Source organism: Nannobrachium achirus (genome assembly GCF_963921795.1).
Source record: "Nannobrachium achirus genome assembly, chromosome: 21".
NCBI lineage: Eukaryota > Metazoa > Chordata > Actinopteri > Myctophiformes > Myctophidae > Nannobrachium > Nannobrachium achirus.
This window is the reverse complement of record NC_137828.1, coordinates 28964708-28990734: the sequence shown is the minus strand read 5'-3', so window position 1 is coordinate 28990734 and position 26027 is coordinate 28964708. Positions and strand designations below refer to the sequence as shown.

General features: G+C 43.4%; 1 protein-coding gene across 1 annotated transcript; it reads left to right on the top strand.

Annotated features, from left to right (window-relative positions):
* Window positions 1-18624: 18624 nt before the first annotated feature.
* On the top strand, window positions 18625-19146 carry LOC308306669 (cofilin-2-like; the record flags this gene model as incomplete). The annotated part of the gene is made up of 1 exon (XM_080751710.1): window positions 18625-19146. One exon carries the CDS (start codon window positions 18625-18627, stop codon window positions 19144-19146), a length of 522 nt encoding a protein of 173 aa, XP_080607836.1.
* Between the last annotated feature and the right edge of the window lie 6881 nt (window positions 19147-26027).

Genomic DNA, 26027 nt, shown 5'->3' with positions numbered 1-26027 from the left:
CTGTTATTGTCCTGCAGGAGGCGTGGCCCTGGCTAGGGGCTTTTACTGTATGTAAAAACCATGCCACACCTATTTGTTTGTTGGCCAAGGGACTTCCTGGGTTCTAGTTAGAAACAAAGAAATGAGGGGAGAAGGAGAGGGAGAAGTTGACACCTCTATGCTATCTTTAGGGGCCAAGAAACAGAGTATCAAAGAAGAACTGTATATTGACAGTAGCTCCAGGTGGTATTCCGTTAGCACGTCTTACATCGCAGTCTAGGCTCAACAAAAGGCTGAGAGGCATGAGAAACCAAAAGGTCACCAAATGGCATGGGTCACCAGAACCTTCTACTGTCTCTTATGGACAGCTCTTAAACACAAAGAATTACAATTTATGGCCGTAACAGATTCCTCCCTTTTGTTAATTAACTCTTTGAGTGCCAGCGCCCTCTAGGGGCCAAAGAATGCCAGCGCATCTCTCATAGGCGAGCGCTTTAGCTTCCAGGACTTCACCTTCCAGGACCTGACGTGCTCACGTTCATGCACGGCATGGAAATGTCCCGGATGAAGATGCTAACAGAATGGCTATTCCCATTTTGTCATCTAAAAGATCATTTTTGGGCGATTTCGCCGTAAATAAACCTCGCGCCGCTTCCCTAAAACACAAAAAAGAGATATAAGCCTTTAAAGATGCGGTCTTTCATTGGATTAGGCGGAGATTGGCGATTGCGTTCGCAAATTACGGCCGGCCGGGAGGTTGCTAGCTTTCGGCTAGTAGCTAGAAAAATCAGGCCAGGCTTCAGAAGGCCTCTTATCATTTTATTAATTTAATTAAATAAAGCCGAACTACTTCGGGATCGGCACACTCGTGTACTCATCGGAAGCGGCGCCGAACATCGGGTGAACATTGGGGAGCTCAAAAATGTATTTTCAACCATTTTTAATGGAATATATCGTCGGACAGAGTAGAACGGCTAGCTGGCTAGCGGCTAGCGAGCCAGGACCACCCACGACTCTACAAGCAGCTCGGGGTAAGTGAATTAATAAAAAAAAGATTGTATTGGATTGAAATAAAGCCGAACTAGTTCGGGATCGGCACCAGATGAGTTAAAACAATTTAAACAATTTAATTAAAACAATAAATCATGCTAGAAACGTACCGAGAATATAAGGATTACTATGAATCAGGAGCTGTCCTTCAGAGATTTATTATTACAAGTGTAGGAGCCATACAGGGCTTATTTGGTATTTGGGCACGTTAATTTGGGTTAATTAATTGGCTATTTGGTGGAGGCACCCATTGGCACCTCATCTTGTGGGAGTGTCTCTGAAGGTGGCCTCAAGGGGTTACAAAAGACACCTCTCCCATGCTCACCTTCAAGGCTGGGTTTGGTCCATGGAGGTAGGGTGAGCTGGGGGAGTGAAACTTTTGTTGACCGCACTGGAGCACTTTTCATAGCTAGAAATCACTTTTATTGTTGTAATTTGCTCACTGATTATTTAATTTCATACACAGATTTATTGCAGTATTTTGATCGCATATTGTAAATGATTGGTGTCACTGAAAATTCAAGTAAAGCATTTTAAAACTTATGAGCGATTTTGTGGATGTGAGTGTTTTAATGTGCGCGTCATACAGTATTTTAACCTCCCATGCTTAGCCTACCGGCTCTTTTAACTATTGGGGTTATTAGCAGCCGCAACATAGTCAACAAAAATGTTTCTGAAGCGCTGATCTTGACTTGAACTTGACGTTGAACTCCTGGCTTGTCTCGCTTCAAACAAAGGAAACTGGAATGCGTGTGGCCGCGCACCGCAGCGTAAGGTTGCATTCATTGTCGATTGAAACTTTGATTCATTCTCACCGAGTCTATACGTTACGCACGCATACACAGCCACACGCACACACACACTATACCAGTGCCGGCGGGCCCTACACGCACACTACGCACAATGCGTAGGGCCCCCGCCGTGAAAAGGCCCCCCACGATGCTGAAAAGAATGTACCAACCTTGATCAGAAACAGCGCAAAGCGCACTGAGTGTAGCGCAGGCAGTCTACTGCCATCTTTCCTGATTCAGACATCTCTGAATCAGAGACGTCTTCTGATTGGCTGTCACTGTGTCACAGCACTGTGCTTTACTTGTACACTCTTTGGGAACCCGCCCCTCTTTCTGAGTGCAGTGCAGCAGGCAGCGTCTCACAGCTGTGACGTGACAGTTTGTTTGTTTTAGGTTTTAGCGTTTAACTTTTACACTTGACATAATGAAGCGTGTGTAAAAGAAAAAGAAGAAAAAGCGTCAAACAGAACTGCGGCAGCAGCAATCAGGTAAATAAAGGTTCAACTTTCACTGTGTGTTGTTTCTCATCCACGTTGTTGCGTGCTGGCGTTTGTTGTGTAATCTGACCTTTCTCATCATCACTTGCTGCCTGTCTCGTCTGACTCGCTGCAGTTAGCGACTACAGTTGTGATTTTGTTTCTGATTTTGTTTGGTTGTATTTTTAGGTCCAGTTTGTTTGTTGTTGGTGCTGCAGCTGCTGCTGCTGCTGGTTCTTAATTGTGAATGTGAGATTGTGAGGTGTGTGTATGCACAGTGCACTGCAGACAGTGGTATAAAGTAACTAAGTACTTAAGTACAATTTTAGGTATTTGTAGCTACTTTACTTGTGTATTTTTCGTACTTCTACTTCTACTCCACTACATCTCTTGGATCCAAATATTGTACTTTTACTCCACCACTACACAATAATTTGAAAACTAGTTACTTTGTTTGCAGACATTAATTGTAATATTATATTAATATATTATATTATATTTAGCCCTATGTTTTACTTTGGGATTTGAGAATAGTTGATCTACAAGCTCGTAGATCTGCTATTTTCAAACATTTTGTACTTTTACTGTTGGTTTGGTACTTTTTGAAGTACATGTTGATGACAACACTTTCATACTTTTACTCAAGTACATTTTCAATTGTGGACTTTACTTGTAGCAGAGTATTTCTATATTGCAGTATTGATACTTTTATAAGTAATGCACTGATGCAAGATGGAAAGCAAGGTATTGGCATTGACTAATAGCTATTGATTAAATATCAAATAAAATAGTATGGGCATACTGGGCAGTATGGATACACATTGATCAATTGAATAATGACATTGTATAATGACCAAGTATTCGGCCAAGCCATAGTATACTTTTTAAAATGATTATTATTTTAGATGCTGACAGAACCCTCCCTAAAAAAAACAGGTCAAAAGTCAACTTGTCCTAGAATAGACTGAGACTCCCTGTTGCACTAAGAACAACAGACTCACTCCTGTAACACACCCCTGTAACTGTCATGACTACCCTACGCCACTGGACATTACAACAGTCTAATCCTAATGTTAATATTCCTCTAATTCTACCTTCAAACAGCCCAAATTTTTCGCCGCCGCCCGACAAGGCCCCCCAAAAAAAATCGTGCTTAGGGCCCCCATGGGGCCAGAAACGGCTCTGCACTATACACACGCGCTGTTAAGCGCTTGCTACAGGTCTCCCTATTGTTCCCCGTAGGCGAAGCTGCTTTAGCCTACGGCTTCGGCCGTACGTGCTATTGGTTTGTTATTTTCTGTGCATGGACGGGTTCGGCCCGCATTTCAAAGCCCGGTTGGGTTGGCCCGGGAGTGCCGTCTCTAAATACCCATCGTCCCTCTGCTGAAGCCATAGAGTTGTTTGTTAGGTTAGTTTCTTTAGGCAGTTTAGTGGGGAATAATAGGCCTACATACATACATTCGATTTAAGCCTTTTGTCTATTGAATTACATTTACATTTACACGCACATACTAGGGCTGTGAACTGCTGTAATTGATATAGGTGCGAACTGCTATTGAACTGCTATTGTTCTTTATTCATTCTTTGAATGCAAATGGTTTCACCAATGCCTGGTTCTAATGCTGAACAGAAAAGACAACCAAAGCCTACTCCCAAAGCACTAGCAAATAAAATGGAACATCTTCAAAATGAAAGAAAAGCTAAGGTTAACAAAATCAAAGCAGGTGTCAAATTAATTAATGAGCTTATGCAAAGTCCTGATAATGCTCAAACCATACAGTCCCATCTTCACAATGTGTCTGCACTGTACGATGAAGCAAGTCAGCTTCATGATGCTGTTATTCCATTGCTTCCTCCGGATGAACAAGAGAAGCAAAACATTTGGTTTTCAGAAATACAAAAGCATAAAGATGATTTCATTGAAAGTACAAATAAATGGCTTTCAGATGCAAGTGACCAAACTCAAAGTACAGTGCAGTTATGTGAAGATGCTAGTGCTTCTCCTGCTTTACCTCAGCCACACCCACCTTCTGTTGAAACACCTGATGCAGTGAATAACGATGACATTATTTGTGTTTCAGAACACCCTGAGCCCGAGGTGGGAACTGTCTTTGTAGATGATGTTACTCCTTTTGATAGCATTTCTAATGTTGCAGTTAAAGCATCAAAGAAAAGGAACACTGCTGGCAGTAAAGCAGGGTCCACTGCCTCTACAACACTGTCTGCACGCGTCCTCGCAGAAGCAGAAATGGCAGCACTCCTTGCTCGCCAGAAACTACTCGATGAGAAGCACGCTTTGGATGAGGAAGAGGCACAGTTCCGAAAAAGGAAAGAGAAGTTGAACTTGGAAATGGAGATAGAGGCATCAGCAGCTAAAATAAGCGTCTTAAGGGTCTCCGGCACCTCCCGAGTGTCTGGTAGTGCAGCTAGTAAGGCAGATGGGATGAATTCCTACGTTGAGAAACAAAATGTTCTTCACTCATTGGATGCCGAGGCTGTGTCCTTTGTGCCTGTCCCTGTAAAAGAACCAGTTGGTCAGCCACCGCAACGTTCTTTTAGTGAACAGCAGTCACGTTCACATTTGATTGATTCTTGGCCTAGGCAGCCAAGTCATTACTCACTGGATGCTGATGCTGAGCCCTTTGTGCCTGTGTCTTTAAGGCAGTCAGTCGCTCAGCCATCTCAACGTGCTTCTAGTGAACATCAGTCACGTTCACATTTGCTTGATGCTAAGCCTAAGAAGCCACGTCCTCATCAATTGGATGCTCGGGTTAAGGTGAATCATGTGGGGCTGCCGTCTCAGCCAGGGCCTGATACCGTTAGGGTGCGACAAAGTGGAACGCACAACACTCCAGCATGTCCTGAGCCGCAGTTGCAGTCGAACCAACCTGCACCAAGGCAAGGCAGCTCGGATCATGGTCAGCTGATAGCCATCTTGGAGAAACAAAACCAGATTACATCTTTGCTTGCTGAACAGCAGTCGTTGTTCTTTCTTCCACGTCGTGACATCCAGATCTTTGATGGTGATCCTTTAGAGTACCAAACCTTCATGAGAGCCTTTGAGCATTGCATCGAGGAGAAAACTCGCAGTGCTAAGGATTGCTTGTACTTTCTCGAGCAGTATACTAAAGGGCAGCCTAGAGACATGGTTCGAAGCTGTCAGTTCATGTCACCTGAAAGTGGTTATGCCAGAGCCAAATCCTTGCTGCAGGAGTACTTTGGGGACCCACTGAAGATCACCGCTGCTTACATGGACAAGGTTTTCTTGTGGCCACCGTTGAGGCCTGAAGATGTCGTGGGTCTTCAGTCATACAGCTTCTTGCTGCGGGCTTGTTGCAATGCCTTGGGAGAGTTTGATGCCACGCATGAGCTGGATGTCCCTGGTAACATGCAAGCAGTTGTTAGGAAGTTGCCTTATAAGCTCAGGGAGAAGTGGAGAGAGGTCGCCTACAGTTTGCAGGAAAGGTTCCATCGTAGAGCCACCTTTCGTGATATTGTGGCATTCAGTGAAGGGCAGGTTAAAATGGCAAGCGACCCACTGTTTGGGGATCTCCAGGAGTCTTCACCTGCAGTACCGAGGAAGGAGGTGAGGCCTGCTAAACCTCACTTTTCAGAAGCCAAAAGTAGCTTCGCTACTACTGTCGCTACAGCAGACACGGACGTTGATGCTGGAGTGAAGAGAGAAAATGGTTCATCTGTTAATTCTTGCCTGCTTTGTGGAGCTGGGCATTCCTTGGACATGTGCCGTCTATTGGAGAGGAAGACGCACACTGAAAAAATGTCCTTCTTGAGAGAGAAAGGGGTGTGCTTTGGTTGTATGTGCATTGGGCACAGAAGCAGGGACTGCCATGAACGCCTTGTGTGCAACGTGTGCAGTATGAGACATCCCACCATGTTGCATGTCTACTCTGGAGACGAAGGTTCAATGCAAGCTGAAGGAGAAACGGGTGCAGCAGATGGAAACGCTTTGATCTCAGTGCAGTCCAGTTGTCTTACTGGGGCCGGAGAGAGCGACTGTTCTCTTGCCATACTTCCCGTTCGGGTGAAGTTGAAGGAAAGTCAGACAACAGTGGTCACGTATGCTTTTCTTGATCCTGGGAGCTCGGCTTCATTCTGCACAGAAGGGCTCATGAACCGGCTGAATATCTCAGGAAGAAGGTCTAACATTCTCCTAAGGACAATGGGTCAGGAGAAGGTGGTCAGCAGTCACGTTGTGATGGATTTGGAGGTAGCCGGTCTGGACACAGATTGTTTCTGTGAGCTACCCGTCCTGTTCACACAGAAGTGTATGCCTGTCCACCAAGGTAACATTCCTAGGCAAGAAGATCTGCGGAGATGGCCGCACCTGGAGCACCTCAAGATCACAGGGATCGACTCGGGGGTGGATCTTCTTATTGGAACCAATGTTCCCCAGGCTTTGGAGCCGTGGGAGGTGGTGAGAAGTGTGGGTGGTGGTCCTTATGCGGTCAGAACAATGTTGGGTTGGACCGTGAATGGCCCCCTGAGGGGAGACTGCACAGCTGAAACTGCTTGTGTTTGTCATGACGTCACCGTCAACCGGATAGCCGTCACAAGATCTGACCAGCTGTGGGAGCAGCAGAAGAAGGCTGATGTCCCTGGATGCGTTAAGCCTGAACAGCGTGCGCTGACCCTCAAAGGGAGATTCAACAATGACAAACCTCTGACAAGGAGAGGGAACTTATCCACCGTGCGCTCCATAAACTCTGCGATGGGATTCCTTGCACCTGTGGTGCCTAATGCAGAGCCGGTTCTACGTTACCTGTACAGAGGTCAGATGGGCTGGGATGATGCCTTACCAGCCAGCGCTGCCCAGGAGTGGGCAGGAGTCTGGCTGCGGGAACTTCATCAGGCCCACTGTGCTTTTGGGATGGGTAAGGGACCGAAACCAATGGAGTTAACAGTTGCAGTGGTGGAGATGTCCTCCTTAGGGGCCAGAGTGGAATCTGTATCGAGGTCCGATACGTGGATGTCAGGAACTACGTTCTTTGAGCCTGAGTTGGAGTGGCCAGCACAGTCCGATTTCTCTGGAGCCGTCTCTCCAGAAGATGCGTCTGGGAATGCAGTTCAGGTAGATGAGCGGGCTTACTTGGACATGCTGTTCGTCAGTCACGTCCCTTCTTTGTTCCAGTTGAGAAAGACAGTTGGGTTGTTTCTCAGGTTCAAGAGGTCGCTGGCTTTAGCTTGGAGCAGGAGGCTTCCTGTAAAGTTGGATCTGTTTGGTGAGAGGCTGCACAAGGACATGCAGACCCCCGTAGCATCAAAAAGAAGAAAGGAGATGCAGAATGCCATGGCTTCAGGAGATGAAGGGGCCTTGAAGTCTCACTTGGAGCACCCATGCTCTACAAATCCTTTTTCGCTTGGAGCTCGTGAGCTCTTTGAACTTTTCTCACTCTCTATCGCTCTCTTTATTTATCCTTTTTGCAGACGGAGAGGAGAATATGGATGAAGACAATTAGATAGACAATTATGCATTTGAATGAATTTGCATTGAATTTCTATTCTTGAATTATTGAATCATAATAGTGCTAAGGTTAATGTCTGTCTCCTACATATTAATAAATGTGTAATTAATGCACAGGCTTAATTAGGGGCCGGAATGTAGGAGCCATACAGGGCTTATTTGGTATTTGGGCACGTTAATTTGGGTTAATTAATTGGCTATTTGGTGGAGGCACCCATTGGCACCTCATCTTGTGGGAGTGTCTCTGAAGGTGGCCTCAAGGGGTTACAAAAGACACCTCTCCCATGCTCACCTTCAAGGCTGGTTTTGGTCCATGGAGGTAGGGTGAGCTGGGGGAGTGAAACTTTTGTTGACCGCACTGGAGCACTTTTCATAGATAGAAATCACTTTTATTGTTGTAATTTGCTCACTGATTATTTAATTTCATACACAGATTTATTGCAGTATTTTGATCGCATATTGTAAATGATTGGTGTCACTGAAAATTCAAGTAAAGCATTTTAAAACTTATGAGCGATTTTGTGGATGTGAGTGTTTTAATGTGCGCGTCATACAGTATTTTAACCTCCCATGCTTAGCCTACCGGCTCTTTTAACTATTGGGGTTATTAGCAGCCGCAACAACAAGTATACAGGGATGCTAACTTGACCAACAGCAAGCTGTTCTCAAGGTAACATGTTGGGCAATACAAAAACAGCGACCTTTAAGGTGATCTTTGCTCCTCCCTTTGGGGGACTGACCAAAGGGGAGGGACTTTACAACAGGAGTGAGAATATCTCATTGTGTATACATACAGTATATGAAAATAGCATCATACATACTTAAAACATCGTACATATATATATATTGGCATAAAACATTAGACATACAGAATGGTATACGTTGATACACTATAATAATACACGGATGATAGATTAGATGAAGTTATAGAGAAGGAGAGAGAGAGAGAGAGAGAGAGAGGGAGAGAAGGAGAGAGAGATAGCTGTGTGTGTGTGTGTGTGTGTGTGTGTGTGTGTGTGTGTGTGTGTGTGTGTGTGTGTGTGTGTGTGTGTGTGTGAGAAGAGAGGGGGGGAGAGAGGAAGAAGAGATGCCATTATGTGTGGGGGGGGGGGAGAGAGGAAGAAGAGATGCCATTATGTGTGTGTGTGTGTGTGTGTGTGTGTGTGTGTGTGTGTGTGTGTGTGTGTGTGTGTGTGTGTGTGTGTGTGTGTGTGTGTGTGTGTGTGTGTGTGTGTGTGTGTGTGTGTGTGTGTGTGTGTGTGTGTGTGTGAGAAGAGAGGGGGGGAGAGAGGAAGAAGAGATGCCATAAAGATAAGATAGACAGAAGGAACTATTAACATATGCGTGGCCCTGGCTAGGGGCTTTTACTGTATGTAAAAACCATGCCACACCTATTTGTTTGTTGGCCAAGGGACTTCCTGGGTTCTAGTTAGAAACAAAGAAATGAGGGGAGAAGGAGAGGGAGAAGTTGACACCTCTATGCTATCTTTAGGGGCCAAGAAACAGAGTATCAAAGAAGAACTGTATATTGACAGTAGCTCCAGGTGGCATTCCGTTAGCACGTCTTACATCACAGTCTAGCCTCAACAAAAGGCTGAGAGGCATGAGAAACCAAAAGGTCACCAAATGGCATGGGTCACCAGAACCTTCTACTGTCTCTTATGGACAGCTCTTAAACACAAAGAATTACAATTTATGGCCGTAACACTGGATATGCAAATAGTTCCATCATCAACACACAACGTGAAACCTCAGCAGCACTAACATATTCATATCAGTCACGAAATCATGAAGCAGACATTTATAAGTGGAGAACAACTGAGATTAATTGAAACAGCGAACGTGTAGATTTAATGAAAAAACATTTGAAATGGAAAGTGTTGAATGTAGGCCTATATGTCTTTTTGTATATTAATGCTAATTAAAACAAAATAATTATATTGAACATAAAGTGACTCGAAGTGATCGATAAAGGTCTTAGTATGTCTATAGAAATCAAGTTCTCTGTCCAGGTTTTAAATGTTATTGGAGACAATTTCTCAAGATTCAGATTTTGGTCAAATATTCTAGCAAGTTCTGATTATTTAGGACAGTGGTTCTCAAAGTGGATTCCAGGGACTTCCTTTATGGGGGTCCAAATTCACCCATACAAGTCTGTAACTCTAACAGTGTATCCACCTGTTTCCGCCAGAATTTACGGTAGAATTTTTTGTGCGACACATACGGTTAACAGCAGACATACAAGCTCACGTCACGTCGCAGATGCAACCGCTGTGAGCTTGTAGATCACTTTCAGCTGCGACGCCGGAAATGCAGCACGCCTTCTGCGTCTGTGTCTGATCTACATGCTCACAACACCTCGCGATGCGAGCCGTTGTGAGCATGTAGATCGGCTATCAAATTGCGCAATGCACGATGGGATGTTGGAAACTTGTGGATAATGTAAAATGTCAAATGTAAAAGTTTGAGAAACACTGAATTAGAACACACCAGAATCCACAGAAAATGCACACTGGGCAGTTAACCACACTTTGTTGGTCAGTTCAGTGGCCTTGTGCTTAGAGAGTCATCCCTGAGACTGGGAGGTCAGGGTTCGATCCCTGGCCGGGTCATACCAAATACTCTAAAAATGGGACCCAGTACCTGCTTGGCACTCAGCATCAAGGGTTGGACTGGGGGTAAGTCCCTGCGACATACTGTAAACAGTACTAGCGTCATGTCCAGGAGGTGTACTTGTACATCAAGCTGCCTCACGCTACAGAAACAGGAGATAGGCTCCTGGCCCTATGGGCCTCATTCGGTCAGGCTTACTTTTGTTGACCAGGGTCACCCTGAGGTGACAGGGCCTTCTCGGTGGCCGGTAGGGCAGGGTTCATCTGGTTAACACAACACAGGTAAAGCAGCAAAATGATTTGAATCTGTTTGTGAGCTTCTTCAGCTCATTTTCTTAATGGTTCATACATGTATATTTATTATTGAAGTGACAACATAGGAGTTCCAATTTCAGCCCTGTACACACCTTTGTTGGTATTAGGCCAGCTGGCACAAACACAAACACAAAAGTGTGTGTGTGTGTGTGTGTGTGTGTGTGTGTGTGTGTGTGTGTGTGTGTGTGTGTGTGTGTGTGTGTGTGTGTGTGTGTGTGTGTGTGTGTGTGTGTGTTTTTAGTTTTTTTTAGAACTTTGATTTTATTGTGTTTTTTTTCTAGATAGATATCCATTTGCACTTGTTATATTGCTGTTGATGTACTGACATATTATCTCGTGATGTTTTGTATCTGCTTATTGTAAGTCGCTTTGGATTAAAAGCGTCTGCTAAATGCCTAAACTGTAAACTGTAAACTGTGTGTGCGTGCGTGCGTAATATCTGACAAATATCAGTTGAATGTACTTGGCATAATATTGGCCTAAAAATGTACACTGTAAATGTCTATAGCATTCAAAACCAGCTATAATTACTATTATATACATGCAATATACATAATATTGATGATATGTGTTACAGTATTTATGGAGTGGTGCGGTCAAGCAGTAGCAAGGTAATGCTACTTCCACTCGTGATGTCCCAGCCTTGACATTTTGCCGTTCAGACATGATTTACATAGTGAAAATCATATACTTATTGTTTAGGCGAATGCCATATTACAACATGCATGCTATGCAGTAGGTGTTCACATTAGTTGAAATTACAGCATTTAAAAATATGTTTCCTTGACAGTAACCTACATCATGGTGAGTTAGATCTGGAGACTTCCAATTTCTCAAGATTCAGATTTTGGTGAAACATTCTAGCAAGTTCTGAATATTCTGATTATTTAGAACAGTGTTTCTCAAAGTAAATTCCAGGGAATCTGTGGGTTCCTTGATGGGGGTCTAAATCGACCCATACAAGTTTGTAACTCTAACAGTGTACAAATGGATTTCTACACTGTCAGAGTTAAAGCTATACTATGTAACTTTTTTAATAAAACAAATCTTGAAATTGTCTTAACTATTAAATCGCTAAAGTTTTAGAACACCCACTCTGTTAATTTCAGCCCCAAAAGCCTTTTCTTTATATGTGTTCTACTGAGCCCGTGTGGCCGTGACCGGGACTGTTTTTCCGGCAAAATTACATCATCTGCATCATTCTGTATACGTGTCTCCCTACCGGCCAATAACAGCGCAGATCATACACTGCCGGCAGATCAGCGCGTCTTGCCGTCTTCTCAGGAAGTAGCATGCCTCAACATAACAACAGCATTAACAGCATTACTCTGGTCTGGTCTGGTGTAGGAGAATGCCTGGTCGGAGAGGGATGCGAGACCCCTCTAAAGATTCATCTCGGCGAGCTGCAGGCACACACGGTGGTCTGGGGCCCTGTCCGTGGCGAAAAACGCGACCGTGGTTTGCTATACCGCTATTGACCACTAGTTGAGCAATACACAGTATAGCTTAGGGGAGACCTTGAAATGTAAACGTTTGAGAAACACTGATTTAGAATTAGAACAAAACTCATGGCTCGGCAAGGCTTACTTTTGTTGACCAGGGTCATCCTGAGTGACAGGGCCTTTTCGGTGGCCGGTAGGGCAGGGTTCATCTGGTTAACACAACACAGGTAAAGCAGCAAAATGATTTGAATCTGTTCGTGAGCTTCTTCAGCTCATTTTCTTAATGGTTCATACATGTATATTTATTATTGAAGTGACAACATAGGTGTTCCAATTGCAGCACTGTACACACCTTTATTGGTATTAGGCCAGCTGGCACAAACAAAAAGGTGTGTGTGTGTGTGTGTGTGTGTGTGTGTGTGTGTGTGTGTGTGTGTGCGCGCGTGCGTGCGTGCGTGCGTGCGTGCATGCGTGTGTGTGCGTGCGCGCACATGCATTATCTGACTAAAATATTAGTTGAATGTACTTGGCATAATATTGGCCTATAAATGTACACTGTAAATGTCTATAGCTTTCAAAACCAGCTATAATGACTATTATATATGCATTATGCAATGTATATAATTGCGACCACAGGAAGCAGTTAAGTGTGAAAACCTTCAGCAATTGTGTCATGCTGTAACTCTTGCCTGTAATGCACAAACCGCTTGGGTGTGTATAGACCTTATTCACACCGCGGCCATCTTGGATCACATGACCACATGGGGTGGCAGCCTGCATTACAAACCATTGTAAACAATGGTGTGATGGTCCTAAAATATGAGTTCTGTTCAAACAATTTCTTTTGACCAAATTGACAAATGGGCAGATGATAACTTCGGGGACTGCCCCATAGGTCTAACTCCCGTTTGGTCGAACAACGTTGGCAGGTTAGATACTCACCCGCGTCGGCAGGTTAGATAATCACCCACGCCACGGTTACTGAGGTTAGGGTTAGGGTTAGGTTTAGGCATAGTTTTACTGAGGTTAGGGTTAGGGTTAAGGTTAGGTTTTGGTGGTCGGACCAAAGGGTGTTCGACCCATAGACTGTAAAAGAAATATGGACGACGCGAAGCCATTGGTTTCTATGCGGCGAAAATTACGCTTTTTTGTCCCTTGTATGGGTGTCACCATCATTGTTTGAATGGTACCCCAGGAATCATAAGGAATGCTATTGGCTGCCAACGGTCACGTGCAACCGCAGGGATACATGGGAGAATGTGGTCGGAGCCTCCCGAAATACAGCACACGAAGAAGAACACAGCCGGCTGGTATCAGTTTAGTTGGCCACGCCCCCCGCAACTTTATCATCAATTTTAACATAAATGGGACCATATTTGCACAAAATATCATGGTAATTGAAAGGCAGTTTTTCACTAGCGACATGAACCATAAAGTATTTATGACGATGTTATTAAGGTTAGAAAATCAAAGAGGAAAATGAATGGGTTCCAGTGGAGAAAAAATCTTTTTGGTACCTCGCGGGGGGAAAACAGTGCAACTAGCGGCCAACCATGGGATCTTTCTCTTCCGGGAAAGCTTTGTGAATAATCCAGCCAACTACACCCCTGGTTCGGCCTAATGACATATTACCGATAACTTCAACATCCCCAAAAGGATGCAACTGGATTGATTACATCCACGGTAACGATATTCAAGTTAGGTTGCAACCTTAAATGTGATACACCATGGATTTAAAAAGTATTTATGTCATATTGTTTATGTCCCAAAAACGTTTTTCAAAAGGTTTGAGGCTAAATTACCACTCCTGAATAGAGAGCCTCTCTCATTTTTGAATGGCTCTGAGCATTTTCAGCTGCAGTACCACCTTTGGCCTGAACTGCGCCACCCCCCACTGTTCTGCCCGTTGTGTGTGCAGATATGCACCCCAACCAAACACTACACGAAAAGTCTTAAAAAATTATAATTAATAATAATAATAATAATAATAAAAGAATACCTCATACACGGCCATTTGAAAATACCTTCCAAGTTCCACATGCCTCCCTCTCCATAGACTTCCATGTAATTCATAGTGCACTGATCATGTCATGTCCATGCCTAGATCATGCACCACGTGTGTGCACATTGCTCACAGCTTTCAAACAAAAGAATCCGAATGGAAATCCGTTCAGGCATTCATGAACTATTATGTTTTCTTAAAATGTAAACAAACATGGCTGCCATGTTTGAAAGATGGGGTTGCTATGGGGGTTAAACATGCAATTTTTTGGGGTCCAAAAAATGTTTTTGAAAAAAAAAAAATGTTGACGGCAGCAAATTCTGCAGCCTATTCTGAGAACCCGTGGAAAGCTTTTAACCTCAGCCTTCCCAAAAACAGAGAAAGACACAATGGTCAGAAATGGGACTTTGTGAGTGCTAGTGGGACCCCAAAAAAAGGTTTTAAAATAGGAAAAGTGAAAATAAATGGTGTATCACCTTTAATGTGTACAAATACTTGCTATCTGTGCAGTGCTTGCTCCGCCATCATATTAACTATTTGTTGTTAGATTTTTCCTGATTAATATGCAATAATCACGATACAGTAAAGTTAATATGATGGCAGAGCAAGCACTAGTCTGCACAGATACTGTAGCAAGTATTTGTACAGATTAACATTGCAACCTAACTGCCATGAATATTGTGGATGCACCCTTCTATTTAATCCTTTTGGGGATTTTGATGTTGTCATCTGCCCATTGGTTGATTTGGTCAAAAGAAATTTGGGTAGCACTTTACAATAATGACATGTTATAAATCATTTATAAACATTTATAAGCAGTTTGTAGATGAGTAATAAACATGAACAAACTATGAACAAATGTTTACCTAAACATTTATAACTGTTTTAAACATCATTTACATGTTATTAGTAAGGTATTAGTATGTAGTAAACTAATCATGAATAATCCATTTATACACATTCATAAATGATTAATAAATCATTTGTAACTAAAAATTATTCGTTATTTATATGCTATTTGTAGATAAGTAACTAATCATTTACAAGCTATCTATATACCTTGTAAAACATTCCTAATATATCTATAAATCATTTGTAGATGTTATCAAGAGCCCTAATGTAAAGTGAAGACTAGGTCGCAAGTTATTATGAAAACCTCCACCGGCTGTCTGTCAGTCCCTCTGTCAGTCTGTCCGTCACGTCACACTTTTGGTCCTACTCTAATCTCCGGCACCGTTGCCCCTATCCATGCCAAACTTTGCACACACACTCCTTGGCTGTCTGTTAATGTGGCCTCCGAGTTTGTTCATGGTTAACATATGCTTTGTAAAACATTCCTTAAATATCTATAAATCATCAGTAGATGTTATCAAGAGCCCTAATGTAAAGTGAAGACTATTCATTATTTACCAGTAAGACTCCCTAATAGGGAGATAAGCGACCGTCACATCGCATACACAAACTTTAGAAGGCAGTCGTAGCCAATCAGGAGGGAATATGAGAAATGGGACAGATCCATGTTGATGACATGACTCTAGACATACTGTGTTCTGCTTTGTGTGATTTTAGGGCAAAATGTATTGGAGCAGTGTCCAAAAATGTGTGTTGCAAGAATCGGCCTCATGGTGGCGCTAGAAGAGGGCCATGTGAGAAATGAGGGGTGGAGGTTGTGGTTTGGCAGTCAACTGTCTGTTAATGTGGCCTCCATGTTTGTTCATATTTAACAGACATTCGTAACTAATGAATAGTCTTCACTTTACTTTAGGGCTCTTGATAACATCTACTGATGATTTATAGATATTTAAGGAATGTTTTACAAAGCATATGTTAACCATGAACAAACAAGGAGGCCACATTAACAGACAGCAAAGTTTGGCATGGATAGGGGCAACGGTGCCGGAGATAGAAGTAGGGCCAAAAGTGTGACGTGACGTGACGTGACGTGACGTGACGTGACGTGACGTGACGTGACGGACATACTAACAGAGGGACTGACAGACAGCCGGTGGAGGTTTTCATAGTAACTTGCGACCTAGTCTTCACTTTACATTAGGGCTCTTGATAACATCTACTAATGATTTAAAGATATATTAGGAATGTTTTACAAGGTATATAGATAGCTTGTAAATGATTAGTTACTAATAGCATATAAATGATGCATAATTCTAGTTACAAATGATTTATTAATCATTTACAAATGTATATAAATGGTTTATTCATGATCAGTTTACTACTTACTAATACCTTACTAATAACATGTAAATGATGTTTAAAACAGTTATAAATGTTTAGGTAAACAGTTGTTCATAGTTTGTTCATGTTTATTACTCATCTACAAACTGCTTATAAATGTTTATACATGATTTATAAGAGGTCATTATTGTAAAGTGCTACCGAAATGGGTTGAACAGAACTCATATTTTGGAACCATCACTCACATTCACATTGTTTACAATGGTTTGTAAATGGTAAATGGTGCATTTATATAGCGCTTTTATCCAAAGCGCTTTACAGAGATTGTGCATTACATTCACCCATTCACACATTCATACACCGGTGGCGGAGGAAACATGCAAGGCACCAACCTACTCACCGGGAGCAATTAGGGGTTCAGAGTCTTGCCCAAGGACCCTTCGACATTAACTCAGGGGGAGCCCGGATTCGAACTGGGAACCCTTCGGGAACCCTTCGTGCTCTAATAACGGTTTCTCTACCCCTGAGCTATCCCCTGAGAAATGGCCTCAGAAAACTATTCATATATGGGTGAGCATTCATGTTAGTCGGAGGCCTTAGGGTTTTTTTTCTCATGCTAATCAGTCTAAAAGCGCCAAATTTTGCACTGATGTAGCCCAGGGCATGCTCTAATGATTTAGCTAGGGCGCCCGGCTCCAGAAAATACCCACAACACTCTGAAAAGTGATGACTCATCACTTTTCATCACTAAACCATCGCTTTCTGGGGCCATTTGTAGACCAAGGAATGTTTTTTGTGCAAAACAAATGCTTGCAATGGATTCAGCATCATGACAAACCCCTAGTTAGACCCCTCACATCCTACTTAAATACCCAGAAAAAAAGTGTTTTTCTGGGTATTTTCCTCCTGTATTGAAAGTCGATGGGAGCCCAACTTGATTTGGCCGCTGTGGCGACCCCGAATGTCGCAGACTCGGGCGCCCTAGCTAAATCATTAGAGCATACCCTGGGCTACATCTGTGCAAAATTTGGCGCGTTTAGACTAATTAGCACGAAATTACCATGTCATCTCCCTAATGCCCCCGACTAAAACTTGTTCTGTGAGAATTAGCATCAGATAGGCTGCGGACGGCGAGAGTCAAATCAGCCGCAGCCACCCTCATTAATATCAATGGTTGCAAGTGGGATGATGGCGCGATCGGCGCTGCTTCGGGACTCACATGCATTGCTCGCCAGTTGACAACATTAGCCTACATCCAGTTGATAATAATCCGTTTGGGAAACTCTCAAATCTAGAGAGAGGTGATTGCAACACATCCACGGTACACACACAAATTAGCCTACTGTATTTGCAAGACAAAATGTAGTGCAAACGATTTAGTTGATCTTGTTCTTTTTTGGTTAAAAAGGAATAGAACAAATTAATATTCATTTTCAACAATCATATTAGGCCTACAGTAGCCATGTAACACTTATTTCACCTTAATGAATGGTTGTTTTTAATTTAAACTTCTAAAAATTGCTTTTGTTAATGTCATTAAACTTAAGTAGCTATTCTTCATAATAAGTGATATACTGTAGTTATATCAGTGACTGAGACAACAGACTGAAAAACAAAGTTATTTAAAGGGCCAATTCACACTGAGCTCTATACAGTATGTATAACTAAATATATAGTTTTGAAAAAAGTCAAGTGGATGGCAAAGGTCAAACCAACTATTTAAAAAAATACAATGTTGAACAGTAGTTATAGTTATCTTGATTGCGACGAAGGTCGCAGTTTACCATGAGAAATGTCACAGCTTGTCTCCGTGTGTGTACACATTTTTACAGTCTATGGGTTGGTTCCCTTGACACATCACTGTGACATCACAGGTGATATCACAGGTGACATCACCTATGTAAAAGTCCATATATGGGTATTCCCCAGAATCCCTGTTATGCCCATACAGTATATGAAGATCTGTGATGTCATCGATATATATCACTGGCCAGATGGCCAAGACATGGCCCATATCTGTGTGGCCATTTTCAATAATTTCACTTTTACTCCACCACTGGCTGCTGTTTGCAACACAGTTACACCGCAGTTTGCATCTACTGGGAAGCGCTCAGGAAAACGGTAAACATAGCAACCATAATGACATCAGAATTATCTGTCCAATCAGCGATTGTGACATGCCAACATTTGCAGAGTGTGGGAATATAAATACACTTGCCATTACAGCTGGTCTACAGTTTCAATTTCCAACTGTAGACCTTCGTCAGCACACCGGAATTGAAATGGCCTCTGGAATCAAAGTGACGGATGAAGTACTTGCGATATTTAACGACATGAAGGTCCGTAAGGCTCAGGCCACCAAGGACGAGAAGAAGAACAGGAAGAAGGCTGTGATGTTCTGCCTCAGCAAGGACAAACAGAACATCGTCCTTGAGGACGGCAAGGTAATCCTGCAGGGAGATATTGGTACCACCGTCCAGGACCCCTACAAGCGCTTCCTGGAGATGCTGCCCACAGACGACTGCCGCTATGCTCTGTACGACGTGACCTACGACACCAGGCAAGGAGAGATAGAGACGAGGAAGGAAGAGATGGTCTTCATCTTCTGGGCTCCGGAAGGTGCGTCCATGAAAAGTAAGATGATCTACGCGAGCACGGTGGACGCCTTCAGGCAGATATTCACAGGGCTCAAGCACGAGTGGCAGGTCAACAGTTTGGAAGACATCAAAGATCTGAGCACGCTTGCCGAAAAGCTCGGCGGTTCGGAAGTTATCTCTCTGGAAGGATGCCCTATACATTATTAAGTCAAGCCCCCACGCTTTGAGAACTGAACATACTAAGGAAGTTCATAATAATGGATTGCATTTTATAGTGCTTTTCTAAGCAAGTTGCGAACTCAAAGCGCTTTACAATGGTCCATTCATTCATACATTGGGAAGTGGAGCAGCGAACATTCGATGTCAGCGTCCTCACTTCCCACATTCACACACCGATGGTGGCAAGCTTGCGCCAACCATTGGAGGCAATGTGAGGTTCAGTGGACAAGGACACTTTGACATGTGGACTGGAGGAGCCGGGATTTGAACCGCCAACCCACGGATCATTGGCCAGCTCTACCTCCTGAGCCACAGCCGACCTCTTGTTGTAGCTGTGTGAACTGTACCTAAACACTGCAAACAAGGAGTTCTCTGAGAACAGCAGAAGCTTGACGCATGTCAGAATCAGTCATATCCTCATCATCCAGACATACAGTATTGTATTGCATTCCACAGGTTCTGTGTATGCCCAGATACTGTTACTGGGAGGTAATTCAGTATTCTCAAAGTCCATGACAGGGCCCCTCTGGCTTCATTGGAGTTCCAAATATTTTCTTATGGCACTGTTTCTCAATGTCAGGTCCAGGGACCACCAGGGGTCCAAATTGGCCCCATGGGTCCGTAACTGTTACAAGGCTACAGGTCTGTAACTCTGAGAATGTATCTAAGGGACGGGTCAAAGTGGGGTCCAGGGACCCTCAGGGTTCATTGAGGTGGTTCCAAATTCAGAGTGTAAAAATGGAACCAAAGGGTCCATTTGCTTCCAAACGAGCCCAAAAACACTATGACTTTTGGCCACATCAGTGAACACTGCAGGCCATGAAACAGTTCTTTTTTGAGCGGTGCTCCTGGAAAGAGCTAAGCTCCTACATCTGGCTTTGTCCGTTTGTACAACCAGGGTCATATTGGCCAAGCTTCGCGGGACGCTTAATGAAATTAACTCATGAATAGCACCGCTCACTTCACACTGGGTGCGATTTTTTTCAGTCGTTATCTGAGCGGAGGTGAGAACTACCCGCTCCTTGTTAAAGAATAGTTGTCATGAATAGCAATTGGTCAAAATGTCACAAATCTTTTTTGTTTTTCAGTTCAAAGACGTGATTGCTTTTCACTTTCCACCTGCGCAAGAACCCTTTTTTTGAGCGGTGCTCCTGGAAGCAACTATAGCTCCGACATCTGGCTTTGTCCGGGCTCTGATGCGTGGCCTACATCTTGGCACAAGGCGCTCAGGGTTTGTTGTAAGCCCAGGGTCACACTGGCCAAGCTTCGCGAGATGCTTAATGCATTTAACTCATGAATAGCACCGCTCACTTCACACAAGGTGTGGTTTTTATTTGTAAACATAAAGTAATGTAGTCTCTGCAGGTGTGTAAGCAGGTGGACGTCCTCCATAACAACATCTTTTGCCAAGTAGTGCAACGTTATGTTGGTGTAACGTTATCGATGGATCCCATTCCAATAAAGAAAATATAAAAAGGTGGAGCTAAAAAGGAAAGAGAAAAGCAAAGGGAAGAGGAGGTGGCAAAATGCTTTCAATCAACTGATTTATTCAAAGCCGTGTGGAAGCATACATTATTATTTACATGATCCATACATTTAACATTGAGGTGCCCACAATGTTGAGGTGCACACTGTTCTGGACTGGTTACCTGTTGTGCTCAGCCGAGTGCATACTTCATATATGGTTAACCCTTGTGTTGTCTTTGTGTCAAAAATGACATTTAACAGCAGAAAAAAAAAACTTTTTTCAACTTGATATTTCAATCATTGTCCTTATTCATATTTCACACAAACATTTACAAATTTGTCTTTGGGTCAAAATGATCGGAAGACAATCTTTTGTCTCTTATATTCATTAATTATACTTACATTAATTATATTAATGACTTCGTATTCATATAAATAATATAAATGAATATACATGATTTATATGAATCAATATAAATATTAATAATATAAAAGCATGACCCAACCTAACTTTTTGTAATGAATAAAATGTAATTTTGACCAATCTTTATGGTAGAGCAGTGTTTCCCAACAGGGATGTGCTGGGCCCCTGATTCAGCCCGGGAAAAAGAGTTGGAGAGGCCCTCATTGTGCGCTATAGAGAGAGATCTCTCTATAGCGCTGCTGCTACTCAAAGATTTGCCCTTTCAGATCATGACAAGTGACAACTGACAAGCCAGTGGGCCAGTTATATTTCGTCGTTGTCGGGTGGAAACCTTGTACGTCCAAAACCGTTTGTTTTGTATTTATCATTTTAAAAATGATTTAAACTAGTGAACAGCCGATCTACAAGCACACAACGCCTCGCACCGCGAGGCGTTCCGCGAGGCGTTGTGTGCTTGTAGATCTGCTGTTTTCACTACTTTTGTGCGACGGCCTTGTATGATGAAGCAGGGCTTTGCTTTGCGAAAGAATTTACAAATTTGAAACTTGGAGATACAAGGTTTCTGCCCGACAGCGACGATTTACTTTGTTGGCCGCCCAGCCCCCAAAATGGAACGAAGGCCGACATTTTATTTATTTATTTTTTCCTAATGGCCGGCCTGGACCGGCCGGGAATGAACCGGCCGTTCGGGAGTTGGCCCGCTTTTCCCAATGGCCAGCACGTCCCTGTTTCCCAACCTTTATTCTGCCAGCTAGGGCACACTTTTCATAACCAAAAGATCCCAGGCCACACCTAGATATACGGTGTGTATGGCTATTTTCAAAATGTTTGCCTCTTATATTATTTTACAATTTGGCCAATGTTTTACCAGTTTTTATAGTTATAGTTTGTTGATTAGCCTACTTTTGATGCAGTGATGATCTTTTTTTATTTTCTTTCTTAAGGTATTAAAAAAAGTTTTAAAAGTCCTTAAATTGTGACTTCACTGTCAAATTCAAAGGGCACACCAAAGCATCTCAAGGCCAAAGGGCACAGAGTATAACATACTCTACCAGGTAGACTCTAGACCCTCCAGAAAAAAGCGGACAAAAATCCTTGATTATGCGGGATAAAATGATTATGCAGTGAATTATGCAGGGTTTTTATGTGAATTTATGCTGTGAAAATGCGAAACTATGCGAAATATGCGGGAACTTGTGAAAGTTGCGAAAAATGCCTTTCATTATTTTCAAGGCAAAAAAGCAAACCTTCGTCAAATATATGCCATTTAATTACCTTAATCGGCTACTAAAGGCAAAAATAATTACGCCTATGGCCTATGTCATCGCTAAGGACTCAGCTCACTGCTAAAGCAAAACTCCGGTTTTTATGTGGTTTTGCTCTCTCTAAAGGGATTTAAGGGATTAAAATGCTATGTGTTCAAGTGCTGTTCCTATCCGATCCATGGAATAATGCTTGCTACTTTTGTCGGAGTTGCTCGTTTGCTTTGAACGGCAACGTTTCAAACAGAGTGCAATGGAGACGACTGAGAAGTCAAAACAAGTAGGGTAAACTGTGTCGTTTCTTGAAGTTTGATGGAGCAGCAGGTTAATTGAGGCTACAGTGTTGTCTTATGCCTGCCTCTGCCTCTGTCTGCACAGTGCAGATCCTCGCAGTGCAGCGAGTGCACACGCACGCACGCACGCACGCACGCAATCGCACGCACGCACGCACGCACGCAATCGCACGACGCACGCACACGCACACACACACGCACACACACACACACACACACACACACACACACACACACACACACACACGAGCCACGTGTTTCACAGCGCATCATTGTTTTGCCTCTGTTTTGTGTCTGAACGTGATTGAACGGTGAAGCGATGACTTTATAATTTTATGCGAAAAAGTGCAGGGATTGTGAAATCAAGCGATGCCCGCATATTTCGCGTATTTTACGCGGAAATATGCGATTATTGCGGGGAATATGCGGGGATTGTGAAATCATGCAACCCCCCGCATAATCAACGGCATTTATTGATTATTGCGGGAAATTCTGCGATCGCATAATCGCGTTTTTCTGGAGGGGTACCTGGTAGAGTATGTTATACTCTATATATAGCCTACTCTATGTTATAAGTTATAACATACTCTACCAGGTACAGTATGTTATCACTGCACGGTGGCGCTACTGGCGCTACACGGCGAGCGTTTGTTTACCTCGCTCCGTCCTTCACTGGCCCGCCCCCCACCAACCTGCAGTGTTTGGAACCAGGCTGCATCTGTCCATCACACCATTGTCTTCAGTGTTCCTGGCTCCCTGCCCATGCAGCGTCCCAAGCGTACCATCACGTTCAGGAACTCTAAGACAGTGAGTGCTCCAGCCCTATCAACTTTGATAGATGCCCACATGGCTAGGGTTTCCCCTGACCCCACGGTTGGTGACCTGGTAGCCCGCTACAACGCTGCCCTATCCCATAGTCTGGACTCTCTTGCCCCCATAAAAACCCGGACTGTGTCATTCAACCATTTCATTCAACCATTTCACTGCTTTTGTGCGACGGCCTTGTATGATGAAGCAGGGCTAGGTTTCTGATTCAAGGTTTCTGCCCGACAGTGAAGATTTACTTTGTTTGGCCGCCCAGCCCCCAAAATGGAATGAAGGCCGACATTTTATTTTTTCCTAATGGCCGGCCTGGACCGGCCCGGGAATGAACCGGCCGTTCGGGAGTTGTCCCGCTTTTCCCAATGGCCAGCACGTCCCTGAACACCAGCACGGATGCACCATTGTACCAGGAATGATTAAGTCTGGTTCAACTATTGCTAATATACTGTACACAAAGCTGTCCTGTTCGTAGGTTAATACATAACCATGTTTATGGTAGGCTTCCTTGGTACGCTTTCTTAGCCGTTCCCATGTTCCACTGCCACTCCGTTGGCCCTGGTTCATAATATCGTAATAATAATGATAATTAGATGACCTTAGAAAATATGAACCAATGTGCATAATAGGACATGGCACATTCATTTGGAGATTTCTTCTTGCAGTGTTGTCAGCTGATGTCTGTTGGGCTCATCTTCTGTGCTCTGTTTAAATAACATATATACAGAACTTAAAGTTGTCACACAAATCACCCAGGATATGATCACTAGGCTAGATGCGCCTTTGAAGAAGTTCAAATTCCAAAGCATGTTTCATAATGGCTCTTTATCGCAAAGTTGACAAAAAATTATGAAAACAAAATAATGGTAATAATAATAATAACTAGAAGCAGTGCTCCGAGCACAGGTCTCCACCAGGCCACACAAATCGGCCTGTTATAGCGCCACCATGAGGCTGATTTAAAAAATGTGGGGCAGAGGTTCTGAATTAGCATCCAGGGAGTGTGTGTGCTCAGTTTGGCAGCGATCGGGCCAACGGCGCCGGAGATTAGCTGGTAACAACCAGGCCACACAAATCGGCCTGTTATAGCGCCACCATGAGGCTGATTTGAAAAATGTGGGGCAGAGGTTCTAGATTGGCATCCAGGGAGTGTGTGTGCTCAGTTTGGCAGTGATCAGGCCAACGGTGACTGAGATTAGCTGTTCACAAACTGCGAGGACGCACGGACGCACGGACGCACGGACGGACGCACGGACGCACGGACGGACGGACGGACGGACGGAGGGGAAAACATACTCTCCCTCAGCCTTCGGCTGGTGGAGACAATAATTTAAGTTAAATGTACAACTTATTTGTAAACTGAGTAAATTGATTTACTTACACATCCATTCACATTTACAAACATCAGGGGCTGAACAGAAAAGAAGGCAAGTTGATTTTTGATACAAAATAATAGGTTGTATTTGAAAATACAGAATAACTGATTACAGGAACTTTTGAAATATCAGTAACAATTGAATTCCTAGATTCTAAAATAATATTTGTAGCATGCTTTATATAATAAATAATCTATATAGAGTCCAGGATTAAATATATTGCATCCATCAGAAACTATTGTCTTGTATTCCTTGAGCATTTAAAAGCTTCCCATTTCGGCAAAGTCCATGATCGAAGGTCCCGTGGAGACTTTGGGAAGAACAGTTCTTGATTTTTTACAATTTCTCATAGTCTTGTAGTCCAAGGAAGCATATTCCAGGAGATAAAGGTGTTTAACACATGGGAAGCCAAGGTTTCTAACATTTCTAGCTGTTGCTGCTGCCGCCGTTCACTCACGCTTTATTTTGAAGAGCCTCGGAAGCTTCGTGCGTGTGCATGTGAGTGTCCACTGACGATTGAGGAAGATAATCCATTTGTTTACAAACGCTCGCGAAACTAAAATCCAAACCGGGGCCGACCATCGCGGTAAAGTGTCGCCGTGAAAACAATCAGATCTCTGCTTCCCTGGCGTTCTTTGCACCTCATTCATAGATAAAGCCCTTTTTATGTTTCAACCTAGAATGGAAATCAATGCAGCCTAGTCGCGCCATTTTCTCTCTCTCTGCGAGCCACGGTCTGACGTATGGACTAGGGTCATTCACAGGGCACACAGCATGCGCGCAGCACGCTGTACAGTTAACCCTTTGTTGTCTCGTTGAGGAACGAGACAACTCCTTTTGGCAGAGTGACCCCTAGTGGCCTTATCTCGTTACTGAACGAGTTTGGCCCCTTGGGTGTTAATGGGGGCTATTTGTCCACTGTTCATACTCAAAAGGTCTATTGTATTGACATTGTATGTATTTCCAAACGTCCTGTGAGGATCTAGCAGGGAGTGCGTGGTAAAGATGTCTTTTTATCATGATATATGTGCTAGCGGTGAGGAAGCCAGAGGAACATTATGGACCTCTCTCAGAACATATGGACCTCTCTCAGAACATATGGACCTCTCTAAGAACATATGGACCTCTCTAAGAACATATGGACCTCTCTCAGAACATATGGACCTCTCTCAGAACATATGGACCTCTCTCAGAACAGCTCATGGTATTTGTACCATAACTACCTCTT